This window comes from Lepus europaeus, chromosome 10 (genome assembly GCF_033115175.1).
Source record: "Lepus europaeus isolate LE1 chromosome 10, mLepTim1.pri, whole genome shotgun sequence".
NCBI classification, from domain to species: Eukaryota; Metazoa; Chordata; class Mammalia; order Lagomorpha; family Leporidae; genus Lepus; species Lepus europaeus.
The window spans coordinates 18,878,906-18,899,258 of record NC_084836.1 but is presented as its reverse complement, the minus strand read 5'-3'; the positions used below and the strand labels follow the sequence as shown (position 1 = coordinate 18,899,258).

The 20,353-nt window shown below is 43.8% G+C and overlaps 1 protein-coding gene and 1 pseudogene across 1 annotated transcript in view; both read left to right on the top strand.

Moving 5' to 3' along the window:
• DRAM1 (DNA damage regulated autophagy modulator 1) overlaps nucleotides 1-19,855 on the top strand; it is a 41,516-nt gene extending 21,661 nt beyond the window's left edge. The window contains exons 4-7 of the mRNA XM_062203037.1: nucleotides 3,804-3,981; nucleotides 9,031-9,089; nucleotides 17,023-17,115; nucleotides 17,692-19,855. Coding sequence (XP_062059021.1) covers nucleotides 3,804-3,981; nucleotides 9,031-9,089; nucleotides 17,023-17,115; nucleotides 17,692-17,736 — 375 coding nt within the window. The 3' untranslated portion in view covers nucleotides 17,737-19,855. The remainder of the gene's footprint in view (nucleotides 1-3,803; nucleotides 3,982-9,030; nucleotides 9,090-17,022; nucleotides 17,116-17,691) is intronic.
• On the top strand, nucleotides 9,096-14,900 carry LOC133768462 (large ribosomal subunit protein uL11-like; annotated as a pseudogene).
• Nucleotides 19,856-20,353: the final 498 nt, after the last annotated feature.

Below are 20,353 nucleotides of genomic sequence, written 5' to 3'. Positions count from 1 at the left end.
ATAATGCCCGCTTCATAGGGTTGTTGCCAGAGATTCAGTGAGATGATGGAGAGCAACCAGCCCTCTGTACTGGGCAGCTGTCGTAGTTATCATCAGTGCATCATTGTAGGCTAGAATGAGCCCTGCTGCATCACCTGCTGTCTCCATGTGAGAACAAACAATTACACCAGAAGGACCTTCACCTCTCCCCATGGGTACTCCTTTAACTTGCCTCCAATCAGAGGTGGGGTGATCTTATGTATTGCTTATTTTCACAAAAGATGGCAGCCTTCACTGCTGATGGACTGATGTTCATCTGTGAAAACCCTCAGGCCTCCACCTTTAGAATCTGTGATCTGTCCATTCTCTAACGTCCACTCCTGCATGAAGCTGAACATTGTCAGAGTCTTCTATCTGGCCTGCACCACATAGGCCTCATAGACTCATTATCTCGTATTTCTCACAGGGCCTGCTGTGGGTGGGGGGAATAATATAATAAAGTGCCTCAGAAAACTCGGTGCTGTGTTGACTAAAGGATAAAGGGGAAAGCACCCTTCCTTATTTTGTACAGCATCATCAAGAAGATTCCCAGGCCAAGGATGGTCTCAGAGTTCTAAGGGCCAACCACTTTCCACTTTTGAATGTGGTAAATCCTGTGATTATTTGTGTTTCCTTGTTAAACATTGGGAGCTAGAAATGTGAGAACCAAATCTGTAGCTTTCCGAAGCTGGTGCATAGGGCTTTATGTATATCTCTCTCTGTGTGTGTTACAGGGGTGGGGCAGGGTGGCTGGTGTATAGGGGGTAGATCTTTTAGAACTACATTTGCTTCTGGCTCCATTTTACTTTCCTGTCCTCATTATCCTCATATGGGGAAATAGGACAGCCACAGAGAGCTGCTACGGGTGGTGACATGGGGTCTTTGTCAGGAGTTAAGAGCTCCCACTGACATTTCCTTATGTTATATGACAATATGCATTCTATTTTTCATAACCACAAGCATTTATTGAAATTTTTTATGTGACAGTATGTTTAGATAAATATTCCATGCTTTCACTTTAATAAAATCCTTATAACTTAGGTACAGTTATTTTCCCCTTCTATCAGCAGGGATTGTTAGAGTAAAGTGTGGTGTGGGTGGGCTTTGAATTGAGCAGACTGTCCTGAGCCTGCGGGAAAGAGCCATCCTGAGTGCTAGCAGGAAGAAATGTCTGTGAGAAAAAGCAAGAACAGGGAGCCCTCTGTAACCATAGATTCCACAACCATGCATTCAACCAACTCAATGGGAGACATTAGGGAAGATACTTGCAGCTGTACCAAGTATGTAGAGACTCTCTTTTCTTGTCATTGTTCCCTGAACAATGCAGTAGAACGACCATTTCTATAACACTTAGATGAAACTAGGTATTACAAATCATCTAGAGATGTTTTAAAGTGCATGGGAGGATGTGTGTTGGTTATATGCAAACACTAGGCCATTTTTACATAAGAAATTTGAGCATCTGAAGATTTTGATACCTGATCCTGCCTGAGGATACCAAGGAATGATTCCTGCTCACAGCTTTACCATCAGGACCCATGATGAGAAAAAAATAGAGCCCCTAAGGGTCTAATGGTATGGTTTGTCTAGAACAGTGTGGCGATGATCTGTTCAGTGGGGGTAGTATATACTATATCATGTCACTTTAGCCTCTGAATAAATAACTCAACATACAGATGTCATTTTTTAAACCCTAAAAGCCAGGCTTTAACTACAGAAAGGAAACTCAGATGGTTAGATAATTGACTGTTTGGTTCTCTTTAAACCTTCCATGAAGTGATTAAAGCTTTACCAAAAACAGAAATAGAATCTTTTTAACTTCCCTGGGAGCCGAGTGTTTGCCTTGTCACGGTTCCCATAAATATATCTTTACAACTTCCTTGTTTGATATCCTGTAATTCATTTTCAGCATGCCATGAGCCAACCAACTTGAAGGCCAGTAGAGAGCGTGACAGTCTCTGGTGTTTTTTTCTAGCCACAAAAATTGCATTTATGAGAAGTTCACAGAGAACTGTCTTCCCGTAATGCGTGGGTGGGACAACCACCTTTTGGTGTGTCTTCATGAATTTCTGTGGAGGCTTTGTTTTCCCTCAAAAAATTTCCTTGTTAAATCCTGTTTTTGAGATTGGACCTGGAGGACATTATCTTACGTGGAATAAGGCAGATACAGAAAGACCCTACAGAAGCCAAACTGAAGTAGAGAGTGGACTGATGGTTACCAGAGGGAGCATGAGATAGAGGGTGAGAGCATGGGTAGGGGGAAGATTTGTCCAAAGGGCACAAGATTTCAGCTAGGATATACAGTATAGCACGATGACTGATTGATACTGATGTGTTATATATTCCAAAATTGCTAAAGCAATACATTTTAAATGTCCTGACTACCAAAAACATCTGTGTAAAGCGATCTATATGTTAATTAGCCTGATTTAATCATTCTACAATATAAGCACATAATATATAAAAACTCCACAGATATATATTTGTTATCTGTGAATTACAAATAAAATAAAATAAATTTTTTGAGAAGACAACTTCCAAGGTTTTAATTCTCTTAGTAGTCTAATGTTCTTTATTTTTTACTATGTTTTTAATTTTTAAATTTTTATTTATTTGAGAGGCACAGAGAGAGAGAGAGAGAGAGAGACTGAGGGATCCCATCTGCTGGTTCACTCCCCACATGCCCACAGGTGGGAATCAAGCACTCAATCCAGGTCTTCCCTGTGGCTGGCCTCCCAGAGTCTGCGTTAGCAAGCAGCTGGAATCAGGCACTAAGTCAGGTGCCAAACCCAGGCACTCAGACACGGAATGTGGGAGTCTTAACTAGTATCTTAACTACTAGGCCAAATGCCCACCCTTTCATTGTCTTTTTAAGTTAACAAGAGAGAGAATTTCTAAAAAGGGGTGGGAAGGATGTGCCAGGTTTTCATCTTACTCTCCATTCAAAATCCTGTCTGATCCAAGCAGTCATGTTCTTTCAAAAAGACATCTATAATCAGACAGGCCGGACTCCACAGTGCAAAACACACGTTACAAATGTAACTCCCACTGAAGCAAGGGCTTTTTGATATGGTGCTATCAGGATTCAAGGGAGGTGGTTGGGAGGCATGAAGTTTGCAGATTAAGATCCTAAAAAATAAAGCGTTGTTGAAATGACCAGGATTGAGGAAGCAAATTCCTTGATTGGGGGAAGGAAACAAGATATGGAAATTCTTAGCGTGGAAGGTACCAGAATTCCCAGATGACTGCTGAGATGACCAATTCATAACAATGGCTCATGGGAGAACAGGGGATTCAAGTGTTTGTTTGGAAACTGTTTTTGCATGGCAAGAGCAGTGATTTTACTTAGCTGGGGTGCTCATTTAAGGTGGCTCAGGAAGATCAAAGCAACTTCCACAAACCTGCAATACAGGAATGATTGTGCCCATTTTACAGGTTACAGAGCTTACGGTTTACACTAAGGTCTTGGAGCCTAGTGGGGGAGCTGGGATTTTTGATCCAAGTGTGCCATATGCTAAAGCCCACCATTCTCACCTCTCGGGCAGTGATGTGTCTATGCATGTCCTTCCTATGCAATTTTACAGCAAAACAAATCCACTCTTGGTGGTTTTTTTTTTTTTTTTTTTTTTTTTTTTTTTTTTTGCTTAAGAGTCTTCTGTGAGCAGCCACATTTTCCGAGGAGGATTCTTCTGTGACTACCGAGGCTTTGAAATGGCCAAGAGTGAGTGTGTGTTCCCTTGGACGTTGGCAGAGGAGTAACTGCACATTTGTCACCTTCTTTCCAGGAGTTAGCTGTTCCAGTGGTCCACGATGGGGGTGCCCTTCTGGCTTTCGTCTGTGGTGTCATCTACACACTCCTGCAATCCATCATCTCTTACAAATCGTGTCCCCAGTGGAACAGCCTCTGGACATGCCATGTACGGATGGCCATCTCGGCTGTTTCCTGCGCAGCTGTCGTCCCCAGTATCCTTTTCACATTTGTCAGTTGTTAAAGGGGGAAAAAAAGGTGCATGACCTTATAAGAGCATGGGAAGGAAGACTTTATTAGGATCATTAAGGGTTGGGATGGGGACCACTGCAAACAGGGTCTTGCAGTAGAGGAACAAAACTGGGCTCAACTCCAAACAGCACAGTCAAGCAGGAAATACAGCAAGGAGCAGGGTGGGGGACCAAAGGATGGAAAATTACTCGGAGGAAATATCAGGGGGAGAGGAACATCCTGGCTAAACTGACCCAGCAGGATGCTAGCTGAAGACAGGCCAGGATGACCAGACATCAACTGGAGGACAGTGGAGGATGAGGATCTGATAGGAGAGGGAAGGCGACCTGGTATTAAGGATGCGGGGTTCTTGGCTAAAACTGGGTTTTTATAAGCAGGGTACAGATGGATCATGAAGGTTCAGGAGTCTGACTAAAGTTTGGACAGGCAAAGATTCTTTGTCATAGTGTCCAAGCGAAAGGCACAACAAAAGTGAAGCGGCCTTCACTTGATCACAACCAAGTTTCCACATTTTTCAGAAGAATAATGAGGAGAAAGTGTCAATATATTAAGAAAATATCTCAGTTCTGGAACTCTGGCACAGCAGGTTAAACCACTGCCCACAGTGCTGGCATCCCGTATGGGCGTGGGTTCAAGTCCCAGCTACTCTACTTCCCTTTCAGCTCCCTACTAATGTGCCTGGGAAAGCAGATGAAGATGGCCCAAGTGCTTGGGCTCCGTTCACTCACATAGAAAACCCTGATGAAGGTCCTGGTTCCTGGCTTTCGCCTGGCCCAGCCCTGGCTGTTGCAGCCATTTGGGGAGTAAATCAGCAGGTAGAAGATCTCTGTCTCTCTCTTTCTGTCTCTCCTCCTTTCTCTCCATAACTCTGCCTTTCAAATAAATAATAAATAAATCTTTTTCTTAAAAAAGAAACTATCTCAACGCGGGTTGGTTAGATCAAGAGTTGTTAGGGGAAAGAATCATGGGAATGGAGGAGGGAAAAATATAGGAACACTTCAGTCTCTGTTTACTTTCCTTCCCGCAGGGTCAGTTTCATGAGACATGTGAAAATATTTATTTTTCTTTCTAGTGCTTGGCTAAAGACACCAAATATTGATATTATCCTTTAAGTCATGTCCCCATGAAGTCCCAAGAGGCTGGAAGCTTCTCTCTGCATGTTGGTGACAAGACAGTTTGATTTACTTGACCATATTAAGAAAATTTTTTTAAAAAAATCTCTGTATTACTTAGTACTACGTTCATTAAAATGCATTTAACTTTTACTTCATACAATTCCTGATTTCATTTTCAAAATGAAATTCACTTCATTATCTAATTCAGCAATGTCAAAAGAAAATATAAATTTATCATGTTTATATATTTTGATTTAGGGAAAATGAAATTTTTAAAAGACTTATTTATCTGAAATGGAGAGAGAGAGGGAGACATCTTCGATCTGCTGGTTTATTCCTCAAATGCTTTCAACAACTGAAGCTAAGCCAGGCTGAAGCCATGAGCCTGGAACTCCATCTAGGTCTCCCACATGGGGGCAGGGACTGCAGCCTCCCATGATGTCCATTAACAGGAAGCTGAATTGGAAGCTGAGACTTCACCCAGGCACTCCAATATGAGATGCAGGTGTCCCAAGTGGCGACTTAACTACTGCCCCACAACACCCACACCAAAGAAAAGTTCTCTATTCCTGTCTTTATCTTTTTTTTTTTTTTAATTTGATAAACTAGTTGACAAATGGGAAAACTTTTTTTTCTGGGATGGAGAATTCACCATCTTTTGAAATGCCATCAGTCACATTCAAGAAAGCTGCAGAGTTGCTGAAAAATGGTGATCGATGTCAGATAGTAGGAAAATTGAAACTATTTTGTTAGCAGCAATTTTGTTAGCCTGGGCCAGGTTATGGTATAGTGGGTAGAAGTCATCCCACATGCTTCCAGATACCAGGCTTGCATTTCCCATTTAAAATGAAAGCTATACAAAATCTAAAGCATGTTGTTTTTATTTTATTTAACATTTTATTTTAAAGGCAGGGTGTTGAGGGGAGAGAAATCTCTTTCATCTGCTGGTTTACTTCCCAAGTGCCCACCACAGCCAGGGCTGAGTCAGGCTGAAACCAGGAACCTAGACCTCAACCCAGTCTACTAAGTGGGTGGCAGGGACCCGAGTACTTGAGCCATCACTGCTGCCTCTCAGGTGCACGTTAGCAGGAAGCTGGATTGGAAGCAGAGTAGTCTAGGTGTGAACCAAATGCCACAAGCCCACCTATTTCCCCACATCCCTCATAGGGAAGGAAAATTTTAATTATAAAATTCCCAAACACAGAGCCACCAAATCTTAGTACTGTGAAATTTACCAGAAAAGTCTATCCCTGTTCTTAAGAGATTTCCTTCTCAGTTTCCTTGTCCTATTTGTGGACTGAAGACATGCTTTCTCTTCCAACATATCTCTTTAAAACTTTTAGTAAGTTGTAAAACTTATAGTAGATGTATTTGAAGTGTTAAAAGCAAAGTTTCTTGGTGTGGGAAACATTTCCTTGCTTCTAAGTTTAGGCACAGACCCCTAAACACTGAAATCAGAGAGTTTTAGTAGAATAAACACTTCAGGCCTCAGAGTTTCATGTATTAATACTTCCCATTTCTAGGAGGTTCTTATTGTGAGCCTAGCAGCCCCAAATAAATGGGTTATATCCTTATATCAAATATTAACTAATGAATTCATCCACATGATCAAGCCTTTTGTCTTAAACTTGAGCACTATATTAATATCTCCTTAATAAGAATTGAAAGCATCTCTATATGGCCTTCTTTCTTCTTACTGTAACGTTTCTGTGAAACGGCCACATTTGACCACTAAAGGAACTGAGGCGCTGAGAGAAGCAGTGGTTAGACCATGCTTCTCACCCTTTCCGGTAACTTCTAAAAGCCATCACAAAAATCACTGCCAGCATAAAGGCCGACTTTCTTGCACGAGACCCAGCACCTCAAGCCCTAGGCTTGCTGCTGCTGTTTCTTACTGGGTTTTTAAAAAGATTTATTTTATTTATTTGAAAGACAGAGTTACAGAGAGAGGTAGAGAGAGAGAGAGAGGTCTTCCATCAGATGGTTCACTCCCCAGATGGCCACAACGGCCGGAGCTGCACCGATCTGAAGGCAGGAGCCAGGAGTTTCTTCCAGGTCTCCCACGTGGGTACAGTGGCCCAAGGACTTGTGCCATTCTCTACTGCTGTCCCAGGCCATGGCTGAGAGCTGGATTGGAAGAGGAGCAGCTGGGACTAGAACCAGCACCCATATGGGATGCTGGCACTTCAGGCCAGGGCTTTAACCTCTGCGCCACAGCACTGGCCCCTTACTGTCTGTTTTTGCCTTTACTGCTCTCCTTGGCTTGATTTTCCTCCTCTCCTTCACCTCTCTAGAGCTGCATTGTTGGTCTAATGCAGTAGATATGCATGGTTTTTGCATACTTGAAATGTAGCCCATCGAAATTGAGATCTGCTGAAAATGTAATACAGATTCCCAGTCTCAAAGACTTAATAAAGGAAAAATATGCCAAATATCTCACTAATAGTAATTATTTATATTATTATACACGGAAACAATATTATCAACAGTGATACTATTAGATATATTAGATTCAATAAGACATCCTATTTATCAATATATAAGATATACTAGTGACTACTATGTTGATATTATTATATTGATAATAATACTTGGGTTAAATAAAATATGTTATCAAAATTAGTTTCACACTTTTGGGGACAGTGGCGGTAGGAAGATCTGGGATGTTGGATTCATTCAGTCTCAGCATATCTTCAAGTTCCCCCAGTCCCTTAAATTCTTCAATAAAGTGTTTTGGTTTCCTCCACCCTCAAATTTATTTCACTTGGTTCTTTTCAATTTTTAAAAAATGTGGCTTTCAGAAATTTTATTTCATTTTCTTTGAAAGGCAGAGAGGACGAGAGAAGGAGACCTTCCATCTGATGGTTCACTCCCCACATGGCTGCAGCTGCTGGGGCTGGACCAGGCTGAAGCCAGTAACTCCATCGAGGTCCACAAGTACGTTGGCCATCTTCTGCTAACTTCCCAGGCACATTTGGAGACAGCGTAGCTGGGACTATGTCCAGCCAGATCATGCCAGCATTGTGCTGCAGTGGGTTAAGCTACTGTTTATAAGGCCCACATCCAATATGGAGAGTCAATTTGAGTTCTAGCTGCTCTGCTTCTGATCCAGCTTCCTGCTAGTGCATCCTGGGAGGCAGCAGATGATGGCTCAGGTAATGGGCCCCTGCCACACATAGGAGAGACCTGGGTGGAGTTCTGGGCTCCTGGCTTTGGCCTGGCCCAGTCCTGGCCATTAAGAACATTTGGGGAGTGAACCTTTCCTTCTGCCTTTCAAGTGGGTGAAAAGAATGAATAATAAAAAAGAGGAAATCATTTAAAGAAGAAGCATTGCTAAAGAATGCCTGTGTTTCTGTGTTGTAACTCAACTGCCATCATAATTGAACATTAGATTTGAGATTACTGAAGTTAAGATAACGATTGTAGAAATACTGGCGTTAGGCTGGAGCCACGACTCACTAGGCTAATCCTCCGCCTTGTGGCGCCGGCACACCAGGTTCTAGTTCCGGTCGGGGCGCCGGATTCTGTCCCGGTTGCTCCTCTTCCAGTCCAGCTCTCTGCTGTGGCCCAGGAAGGCAGTGGAGGATGGCCCAAGTGCTTGGGCCCTGCACCCACATGGGAGACCAGGAGAAGCACCTGGCTTCTGGCTTTGGATTGGTGCAACGCGCCGGCCCATGGTGGCCATTTGTGGAGGTGAACCAACGGAAGGAAGACCTTTCTCTCTGTTTCTCTCTCTCACTGTCTAACTCTGCCTATCAAAATAAATAAATAAATAAATATTGTCATTAACATTTTAACACAGCGTCATGATGATACTATTAGTAGAATCACCTAGTTTTCACATTAGAGGACTTGTTTTCTGCTGTGGTTTTCCTTAACAATTTCCCCTTTTTTCAGTGATTGCCTGTGCCTCACTAATTTCCATAACTAAGCTGGAGTGGAATCCAAAAGAAAAGGTAACATTTTGGTTGTTCTCAATGTGACCGTCAAACCTGGCCACATAAGATTGTGGCTGGGAAAACCTGTGAAGCATCCCTGTGATTGCTGAGAGAAAGCTACAAAATTGTGTAGAAAAATGGGCTGTGCTCCAGAAAGTTCATGGAAAATGGAATGAAAAGATATGCTTATTTTGCTGGAAAAAATGAAATCCATGCAAAAATTCTTATCATAATATGCATTTCCATGAAATTTTTGAAGGACCTTTGTACAGTATATAATCAGTTTATTGTCTTGCTATTTTGTACCGGGTATAGCAGTTAGCTGTCAAGATGTAGGCTGAAGGGGTATTTCCCATCTACCATCTGTGGAAGTTTGCTGGGATAAACTCACAAGGATTAAACAAGAGAACAGGTATACAAAGTTATTATCATGCAAAAGGGGAGAAAATCAGAGCCTAGAGGGAGAAGCACAGGAGTGTGATTCCCACTGACACAAAATCATCCAGAAACGTATATGCCCCTTTCCTCTACAGGGGATGGGGAGAATAGGACTGTCAAGGGAAGACTGAGTGATTTTTAGGGGAACTCATTGGGCTTGCAGAACTGCCATGTGGGGCAACGTCTTTTTGACCTGTAGAATGAACAATGGCTTGTGATTTTTTTTTAATTTTCCAATTTATTTAAATTCATGAATGCTGAAAAAATATGACGTGCAACAAATCAAGACACAAGTGGTTGCATTCCTAGCAGGTCAAAGGAAAAGAAAATATTACATCACCTTATATAAATCATGACCTACCTTAGTATTTCTTAAAGGGACCACATCGACATCTTGCACACACAGACATCAAAACTGAATTTCTCACACTGTTAAATGATAGTCCTGGGCGAGGCAACACTATCCTACTAGCTGTAAAATGATTGTGATTGGTTTTCTGTGGGACTGAAGTGGAGGACAACAGAGTGTGGCAAAAGTCAGTCCAGGTGTGTGGACAGTCTGATCTTTCCTCCTTCAATGAGCGCTCAGGGAAAGGGCAGAGGTAATTGCTGCTTTGGTGGGCCCACACTTCAGACAGGGGAGAGGACTCTGCAGGAGCTCTCTCCCTGCTCTGGGAGGGGGAGACAAGAGGGAAGGCCCAGAGGGACCTTGGCTCTGAGGCAGGAAATATGGCCTCTCAGCAGGTCACAGCACCAGTATTTGGGGGTGTGGTTCCCTGAGCCCCAACACAGGGAAATCCCAAATGATTTCTGGGATGACTTGCCAAGTTTTGGAACCCTGATTTCTGTTTTAAGCTCTTCAACTGTCTAGGCTTGGTGAGAACGTGGGCATTTCAGGGTAGGGTGAGTGAAGCGTGTGGAAGCAGGGGAAGCACATGGAAGTCAAGAGGAGCAGAGGAGAGCAGGCCCAGTGCAATGGGCAGCTCATTCCAGGACGGAGTGGGGAATACCCTGGTCAGGGACGACTTCTCCAGGGAGCAACAGCTTTCAGAAGCAGGTAGAGAGGCTTGTTACTGGACTTAAGTGGTCAGAGTAAGTCACCGGACACTTCTGCACAGTAAGAAAATTGAGAGTATTAGTGGACAAACGCTAGGCAGTAACAGCGCCTGGGATGCAGTGAAGAGTGCTTAGCATTAGGAGTTGGTTCTGTTACTTCAGATTTCAAATCAGGATGAGCTTAGATTGGAAATGATAGGGGCAGTGTGTTTGATGGGTGCTGATAAGTGACTAATACAAGAAAGAAGGCACAAGTTGAGTCATAGATCACTTCCAAGATTTTATCTTGGATGAGCCAGAGAATGTATTCCCAAAAGGAGAGAAATAATGTTGCTGACCGAGATAAATGATTCCATAGCAAAAGTGGATGAATTTGGTTTTTAGCATCACTGACTCTGCGTCTCATCACGAGACATCAAAGTGAAAGATCCAGTTAGATATGTGTTACTAGGCTTCCGGCCTTTCTGTTTTCAGCTCAGAGAAGGACAAGGTGCAATTCTCTTTGTTTGTCCCAAATCTGAGTTCATCTGACCCCAGCAACCTCCACCATGCCACCCAAGTTTGACCCCAGTGAGGTCAGAATCATATACCTGAGGTGTGTGGTGGCAGGGTTGGCACATGGGCCCTAGACCCCACGATCAGCCCCATGGGTCTGTCTTCAGAAAGCTTGGTGATGACATTGCCAAGGCAACTGGTAGCTGGATTACGATGAAGCTGAACATTCAGAACAGATGACCCAGAATGAAGTAGTACATTCTGTCTCTGCCATGATCACCAAAGTCCTCAAGGAACCACCAAAAGAAAGAAAGAAACAGAAAAACATTAACACAGTGGGAATATTCCATTTGATGAGATTGGCAACACTGCTCCACAGATGTACCAATGATCTTTAGTCATAGAACTTTCTGGAACCATTAAAGAGATCTGGGGCCTGCCCAGTCTGTAGGCTGCAGTGTTGAAGGTTGCCACCCTCATGACATGAACAGTTGTTTAGTAAATAAGTACAAAAGAAAATGTTTCAAGAAAGGATCATCTGACAGCTCTCCTTCACCACCACCATGAAAAAAAGAACTGTGGGACTGGACCTCTGGTGCAATTGGGAGCCATCAGAGTGTAGGGGAAGAGGGAGTGGTCATTTTCAGACCAGCCCTCAGATGTGTGAGCTGGACTCACAGAGTGAGATATCTGCAGTGGCGGCTCAGTCTGGATGCCATGGAGGAAGAATGAATGGATGGAGCCTAGGAGAGAGGAGAGTTAGTGAGAGAACAGCAGGAGATTTTATTTTATTTTTTAAAAATTTGTATATGATTCTTACTAGAGTTACTTATTTATTTGAAAGATGGAGGGGGAGAGAGAGAGTCTTTCATCCCACTGTTTCACTCCCCAAATGGCTATAACAGCCAGGTCTGGGCCTGTTTGAAGCCAGGGGCCAGGTATTCCATCTGGATCTTCCACATGGGTGACGTCTGCTGCCTTCCCACGCTCATTAGCAGGGAGCTGGACTGGATGTGGAGCGTGCACGGCTCAAAACAGCACGCTGATACGGAACGCCAGCATGGAAAGCAGCAGCGTAATCCACTGTACCACAACTCTGGCCCTGGAGATTTTATTTTTTTATTTTATTTTATATTTTAAAAAGAGTTTATTTATTTATTCGAAAGTCAGAGAGTTACACAGAGAGAAGAGAGGCAGAGAGATAGAGAGGTCTTCCATCAGATGGTTCACTCCCCAGTTGACCACAACAGCCGGAGCTGCACCAATCCGAAGTCAGGAGCCAGGTGCTTCTTCCAGGTCTCCCACATGGGCACAGGAGTACAAGGACTTGGGCCATCTTCTACTGCTTTCCCAGGCCATAGCAGAGAGCTGGATTGGAAGTGGAGCAGCCGGGACTAGAACCGGTGTCCATATGGGATGCTGGCACTTCAGGCCAGGGCATTAACCCACTGCGCCACAGCACCAGCCCCTGGAGATTTTATTTTTTAAGGAGTTGGAGAGATGTTTCCAGCAAAGGAGAAGTAAAGGGGAGGAGTCATGGACATAAGAGAAGCAATAGGATTGTGCAGTAGAGTCAACTTCCTTGAGTGAGTCCCTACCACAAGCAAGACTGCTGTGGGTGGTGGAAGGAAGGGTAGCTGTGGCATGCAGGTTGAACAAGCAAGCTGAGAGCCATAGTTATAGTTTATAGTTAGCAGGATAAACCACCATTTTGTTAAGATACTTTAAAGAATAAAACAAATGCTGAATTGAAGTCCAGATAACATATTGTGAAAATGCAGAAGTAATCACAATGAAGTCTCACTATGGAACAAGACAAGACATCCCAGAGGCTAAGGGAGGGCATTTTTCAAGGAAAGGGAAATGATTAACCATGGCAAATGTAGCCACAGGATCTTTAGGATGGACGTCACTGAATGCAGGCAGAAGGGAGTCGCTGATGTTTATCAAGAGGCAGTTACAGGGGCTGGCACTGTGGTGTAGCAGGTAGAGCTGCTGCCTACAGTGCCAGCATCCCATGTGGGCACTGGTTCGAATCCCGGCTGCTCTACTTCCAATCCAACTCTGCTATGGCCTGGGAAAGCAGTGGAAGGTGGCCCAAGTCCATGGGCCCCTGCACCTGCATTGGAGACCTGGCTCCAAGAAGCTCCTGGCTCTGGATTGGCCCAGCTCCAGCCATTGTGGCCATTTGGGGAGTGAACCAGTGGATGGAAGACCTCTCTCTCTCTCTCTGTCTCTCTCTGCCTCTGCCTCTGCCTCTATGTAACTCTGCCTTTCGAATAAATAAATAAATAAATCTTTAAAAAGAAGCAGTTACATAAAAGGTTTGGTTGGAAGCCAGTTGAAGGAGGTTAAAGACATACTGAGAGGACTGGTCCATTCAGTCACCAAATGTTTGTTGAGTTCTATTCTGGACTGGAGATGAGAGGAAGGAGAGAAACACCATTGTGGTGGGATGGAACAGTGGAATCAGAGCGAAGATTTTCCAGAACAGAGGACTGGGGCAGGGACCAAACAGAAAAGGTAGAAGGAGAGAGAGAGAGAGAGAGAGAGAGAGAGAGAAGGAAGAGGAGAGGGAGAGGTAAGAAAGAGATAGGGAGAGAGAGTGGGAGGTAAAGTGGGGAAGAGTATGATCCAGACAGGAATTCTAAAAGTGGTTCCTTTGAATGTAACTTTAAAATAACTAAACTAGTAAATTGGTTAGACACACACACACTCATATATATATAAACTGAGATGTGGGAAATTAGCTCCATTTGAAGTGGGATTGGTTTCTCTTGCTGTAGGTGAAAACCTTTTTCTGAAAGACCTTAGCATAGTTGCAGGGTACTGCACTCTTCCACCACAAGGGGGAGACCTTCTATCACGAATCAGACACAAATCCTCTGCTGAGAAGTGCTCATCAAACTCCCGAGGAGTTTGAATGTTACATTCCACTTTCTATCTTAAAAGTGTGAGAAGTACTTGGTTTTCTATTCACTCCATAAATTACAGTGCTACTCTTGTATTGCCTTGTGTTCCTGGTGTCAGTGGCTGCAAAAAAACCCCTTTACATGAGTTACTTGAATAATCATTTAATGTCTGCCCCAGGTTTCTGTGCAGTACTTTTATGTGCACTGACAGACTTGTTATGGAGGGTAGGAATTATAATTTCTTATTTATTTATTTATTTATTTGACTGATAGAGTTAGAGAGACAATGAGAGAGAGAGAGAGAGAGAGAGATGACAAAGAATGAGTAAACATTGGTTGTTGGTTCACTCCTCAAATGGCCGCTACAGCCGGAACTATGCCGATCCAAAGCCAGGAGCCAAGTGCTTCCTCCTGGTCTCCCATGCAGGTGCAGGGCACTTGGGCCATCCTCCACTGCCTTCCTGGGCCACAACAGAGAACTGGAGTGGAAGAGGAGCAACTGGGACTAGAACCAGTACCCATATAGGATGCCGGTGCCACAGATGGAGGATTAACCAAGTGAGCCATGGCGCTGACCCCAGGAATTATAATTTCGATGTCTTATTTCACACAACTGAGAAATTAGAGCTTCACCTGCACTCACACATGTGTAGTGAGGTTGTCAGGACTCCTGGTTCAATGTAGTTTCATTAATACTGCACTGAAGAAATTTTCCCCCAAATTGTGCCTGTTTTTATTTTTATTTTATTTTATTTTTAAAGATTTATTTATTTTAGCCGGCGCCGCGGCTCACTAGGCTAATCCTCCACCTTGCGGCGCTGGCACACCGGGTTCTAGTCCCAGTCGGGGCACCAATCCTGTCCCGGTTGCCCTTCTTCCAGGCCAGCTCTCTGCTGTGGCCAGGGAGTGCAGTGGAGGATGGCCCAAGTACTTGGGCCCTGCACCCCATGGGAGACCAGGAGAAGCACCTGGCTCCTGCCATCGGATCAGCGCGGTGCGCTGGCCGCAGCGCACCAGCCGCGGCGGCCATTGGAGGGTGAACCAACGGCAAAGGAAGACCTTTCTCTCTGTCTCTCTCTCACTGTCCACTCTGCCTGTCTAAAAATAAAAAATTTAAAAAAAATTTAAAAAAAAGATTTATTTATTTATCTGAAAGTCAGACTTACACAGAGAGAAGGAGAGGCAGAGAGAGAAAGAGAGAGAGAGTGAGATCCTCCATCCACTGGTTCACTCCCCAAACAGTCACAATGGCTAGAGCTGTGCTGATCTGAAGCCAGGAGCCAGGAGCTTCTTCCGGGTCTCCCACGGGGTGCAGAGGCCCAAGGACTTGGGCCATCTTCTACTGTTTTCCCAGGCCATAGCAGAGAGCTGGATTGGAAGTAGAGCAGCTGGGACTTGAACTGGTGCCCATTTGGGATGTTGGCATCGCAGGCGGCGGTTTTACCCGCAACGCAAAGCGCTGGCCCTGTGCCTATGTTTTTTTAAGCTATCTTCATTGTCTAGGAATGATACGAGATAAGGCAGATTCCCTGCTGCTGGCACCAAAAAGGAAACTATGCTGTTCTCTATGCTCTGTTGTAGGCTAGTCAATTTCTCCCCAGTGTGACCTTGGATGAGAACAATGGCTGGATATGACTGTCCATGGGGAGAGTGATGAGTGATGAATATGAGAGTGTGACTTGCCTTGATTATATCTTTTTAGATGAAAATGGGATCCAAAAAACTTGCTGTAGAACTGACCTGCATTTAAGCATGTTTGTTTACTCATTCTTTGTCACCTGTTGCAGAGCAGAAAGAGGACGAGAAACAAATGAAGCCATTATTCAAAGTCAGAGGGGGTACACTGACAGTCCACAGTGAGCTGAAGTGAGCTGAAGTCAGAATGTTGATGTGCATTTCTGATGTAGAATTTAAAAATGCTTTTAAATAAGCTTCCTGCATTGTCAGATGAGCTCTCTCTCTCTCTCTCTCTCTCTCTCTCTCTCACACACACACACACACACACACGTAGACTTTAAAAAAAAAAACACCCCTTTCAAAACAACACTGACGTTTTTATTTTTTCATTTGGTGAAAATAGAATTGAGTTGATGAGACATGGATTCCCCAAGTTCCCTCTCTTTCAACAACTATCAGTTCCATTCATTTTAAAGAATTTTCTTGCCTTCCTAGGCAGCTGAGTTTTGAATGCCATTCAGATCCTTGGCTTCCATTTTCTGGTTCTCGTCCCTGAGAAGATACACAGTAAACCTGTGGTGCTCCTTGTTGGCACTTTCTGTGTTGCCATATCTGGTCTGTCATGTTGAGAGGAACTGTTTCCTGCACCAACACCTTCTGCAGTGACAGAGAACACAGGTCCTGGTGGGGGGTGGCCGCACACTCATTCTGTGGGACATCTGCAGCGTGATGGGAACCTGTTCAGCATGCCCTTCAATTTCTGAATTCCAGGTGAGGGGAGACCAAGCCATGCCCTTCATGGGAAGTTCTTTCTTTGGTTGAATCCTTAGTTGCTTCGCACTCTCAGTTCTTTTGTGGTCCTTCTTCTGCCCTTTGAAGTTAAGTAGACTAAGTCTTAAAACCAGAGTGAGATTTCTCATCGTCTCTCTCTGTCTATAACTCTGCCTGTCAAAAAAAAAAAACAAAACAAAACAAAACAAAACAGAGTGAGAGCCAGAAAGAACTTCTAAAATAATGGAACTTTTGCTCTCAACAGACAGAATCCGGACATGGATCTCCGTGGCTTTCCTTACTCGATGAGGGTTCTTCAAAGAGTTCACAGGAGAAAGGAATTAATAGACAAGTTTATTTTGGTGCAAACATTTTTGAAATCTATGCATACAAAGGGAAGGGAAGGCTTCAAATTTGATGAAAGATGCATATTATGAAAAAGTATGCATGGATTTCAGTTTTTCTTCATCTCAATAAATTAATCTTTTAATTCCATTTTCCATGAACGTCTAAAAGTGCCCTGATCGCCTCCAGGCTACGCTTTGTGTCTATACTAGACTGAGTCCTTTAGGCTAAATTCTCTTTCTTTATCATTGCTTCAGGATTATGTATATCACGTGGTGAGTGCAATCTGTGAGTGGATGGTGGCCTTTGGTTTTATTTTCTACTTCCTAACATTCATCCAAGATTTCCAGGTAGGTATTTATTCATTCAAATATTATAAATTGTCAACAATTAGGATTAGTAAAAATTCACAGAAAATTCCTTGCACTTGAAAAAAACAAAACACTTTCTTTTTCCCCTTAATTTGTTTGGGGGGAAAAAAATGTGTGTTGTGCAACTTAGTTTATTAGCTTGTTCCCAAAGGAAAGTGTCTTGACAGCTTTGCCAACCAATGAAATTTTCATTTGTCCTCTGCCATTTGATGCTAATCGTCATGCGCCCTGGTTGTTTTCCTTCTGAGGAGGTCTCACTCACTAGTTCCAAATAATAGGAAATGTGTCTTTTAGAAGAGTTGAAAAATGTTCCCAAAGCAGAGCAAAGGTGGGACTTATCAGATTTGGCCACAAGAAAAATCCTATGTTTTGAAACAAGGGAAATATTAACTGAAAGGATATAGGAAGCCAAGAAAATCCTTTAGGACCCACCTCAAGGTAGCACAAGGCACACAAGGGGGTCATCTCTGCGGTGGTGAAAAGCTGTTAGAGAGGTCGTTGGCAGCTCTGGACTTGAACTTCTTCTAAACCTTTTCCCCGCTTCCTTTCTAACAGAGTGTCACGCTAAAGATATCTACAGAAATCAATGGCGACGTTTGAAGAAAGAAGAGTGCTGTCTCCCTCAGTGAATGTCACAGACAAGTTCTAGAAGTGGTGCAGACAGGCAGGGTTTTGATGCCGCTCTGAGGGGAAGGCAGCTGTAGCACGTGTGGGACTCGCACGTCATTAAGAATTCCCAGTAGTTATATTATTCCCAAAGGTACGTTTCCCTAGAGGGCACACATGACACTGGAGCAATGTTTTTATACTTTTCTAAGTAGACACTTTTTTATATGAACATATTTGTATACACAAAAGATAAGATGTTACAGAAAATGGAGAGTTCTTATTTTTGTACAGATTTTACAGTTTTTTTTTTTGTTTGTGTGTGAGTGATTTGTGAAACTACACTAAATGAGCCTCAGTAAAGTCAATTACTCATTTTTAAATTGCTTTTATAGAGAATGTACTGTATATTTTTATCATGAGAGCATTTATAAAATTCAATTTCTAGAGGTGATACACCCAGTCATACAGATTTAGTTAATGAGCTAACACTAAGCTACTCTGGTTTTTAGCTGAGCTAAGCAAAGTGCTTCTGTCGATATGCCTTAATACCGCTCACTGTGCACATCCACTCTCAGTGAGCACAGGAGACGGCGTCTTGAAATTGTGCCTCTTCGTTTCTCCCTGCTCCCAGGGCTGCAGCTCTGACCCTGGATGCGAGTTGGCAGTGTGTAGTGGAGGTGACTCCAGGTGAGATGGATTCAGGAAGGCAGACTAGAAATTCTAAACCCATCCTTCACTGTTACTGCTGTAACTTGACCCACTGTGGCCTGACTCAGAAGCTGCAGCTCACGGCTCCCGCTCATTCCATGCACATGTTGAAGAGAACCTAGGTCCAGAGAGAGACAAGGAGAGAGAAGAGGGGCAGCCGGAGCTCATGGGAGCAGGGTGCTATTAATTTGCTGCTCCACTGAGTGCCTGTGGCTGGATGTCCCGCAGCACTGTGGGACGTGAGAGCTAGGCCCTTTGTGTTAAGCCCAACCTACAGGCTCTGCTTTGCACCCAAATCACCAGTGATAAATGAAAAGCCAGTCATTCCGGAGGAGGAAGTAGCCCTCAGAATATTGAGTGTAGGCTTGGAAATCCAAGAGAAGGAACTCTCCTTATCAAACACTCCCCCAGATCACAAGCCTGTGGCTGGCCCAGTGGGAGCATTCCTTCCAGGTTAATGCCTAGGGTTCAACTGCCCACCTGGACGGCCTTGGAGGGTGTCTCGGGAGTCAGGAGCATGGGGAAGTGCCTCACTAACTGCTGAATGAGCAGAGGGGTGAGACTGGACAGTGGTCAGCCACCTCTGCAATGACCCACTGCACCTCCCCTGAGCACTCGGCAGCAGCAACTGTTTCTGGGTCTGCTGTAACTTGTAACGCTGCGGCTCCCCATTGTAACACTGGGACTGAAAGACAGGGACCAAAACTATCAAGCATTCATGGGTCTGCGGAGGAATGCCACGTGCCTTCTTCGTGGAAGCTACAGTGGAGTGAGTCTATGGTTCTGTTTTGCTTTGAACAGGCTTCAGTTGTCAGCATTAAATGTAATGGTCACATTGCACTGCCTTCCATTCCCATATTTCTCCATGTCGTTAGACTGAGAGCTCCTTGAGGGCAGACTGAGTGCCTTAATCTTTGTAACACCAGCATTCAACACAGTGCCTGCCTGTGTCCCACAGGGACTTAATAAATATCCATTGAATACATGCATGCATAGAAGAATAAACCTATGAGGGAAGTGCCAGGGGATTTGTAGTGCTACATAGTGAGATTGACCATGGTTTACTAGCTTGATGATAAGCAGCCTGTGTCACCCAGTAATGTTGACCATTTTGCTTTGTGTACTGAACCTTTCAGTTGTTTGGGCCTCATGATTCTATGACAACTCTCTTCAGCCTGGACAAGTTACCACAGAGATTGTTACATGGGCTAGACCGAATGTTACACCTGACTTGGCAAACTGAGAAGGGCAAAAATCACTCCAGACAGTCACATTCTGCTGATTCCATGCAACTTCTAACGCTGGTCAAAATCACATTTTGGTATTATTTTTAGTTTCCATGAATTTGTATTTCCTTGGACCTCATGGATGGAAGAGTAAAATAAAGTGGAATATTTCTTTATTTTAGTAATTTGTATCTCTATTAAATTATAAGATGTCGCCTGGGGGTTACTATAAAGGTATGTGGCTGGGAGATGATATCAGATACACTTGGACTTTATAAAGGTATAATTTAAACCTTATATTTTCTTCATTCATATAGCTTTGCATGGAGGCATGACAGGTTTATCTTTTGCAAGTTCTCACACGTGGGTCCCAGAAGTTTCTATCAGTCAAGACCCTTAGAGTTAAAGGCATCAGAAACCCAGCTGTGCTGAAGGAAAAAGGGGCGTCTGCATTGACTCAAGTGAGAAATCACAAGTGGAGCTGGCTTTAGGGATGCCTGGATCAAAAAATGCCCCCCGGATTCCACTGTACTCTCCTCTAGGCTCTGCTCTCCTCTCTGATGCCACCATTCTCAAGCAGGCTGTCCCCTGGTGGGAGTGGAAGGGCTTCTGGAACGTTCCAGGCCACAATCTATTCTGTGGAAAGAGAGGGTTTCACAATGAATTGAAATTCA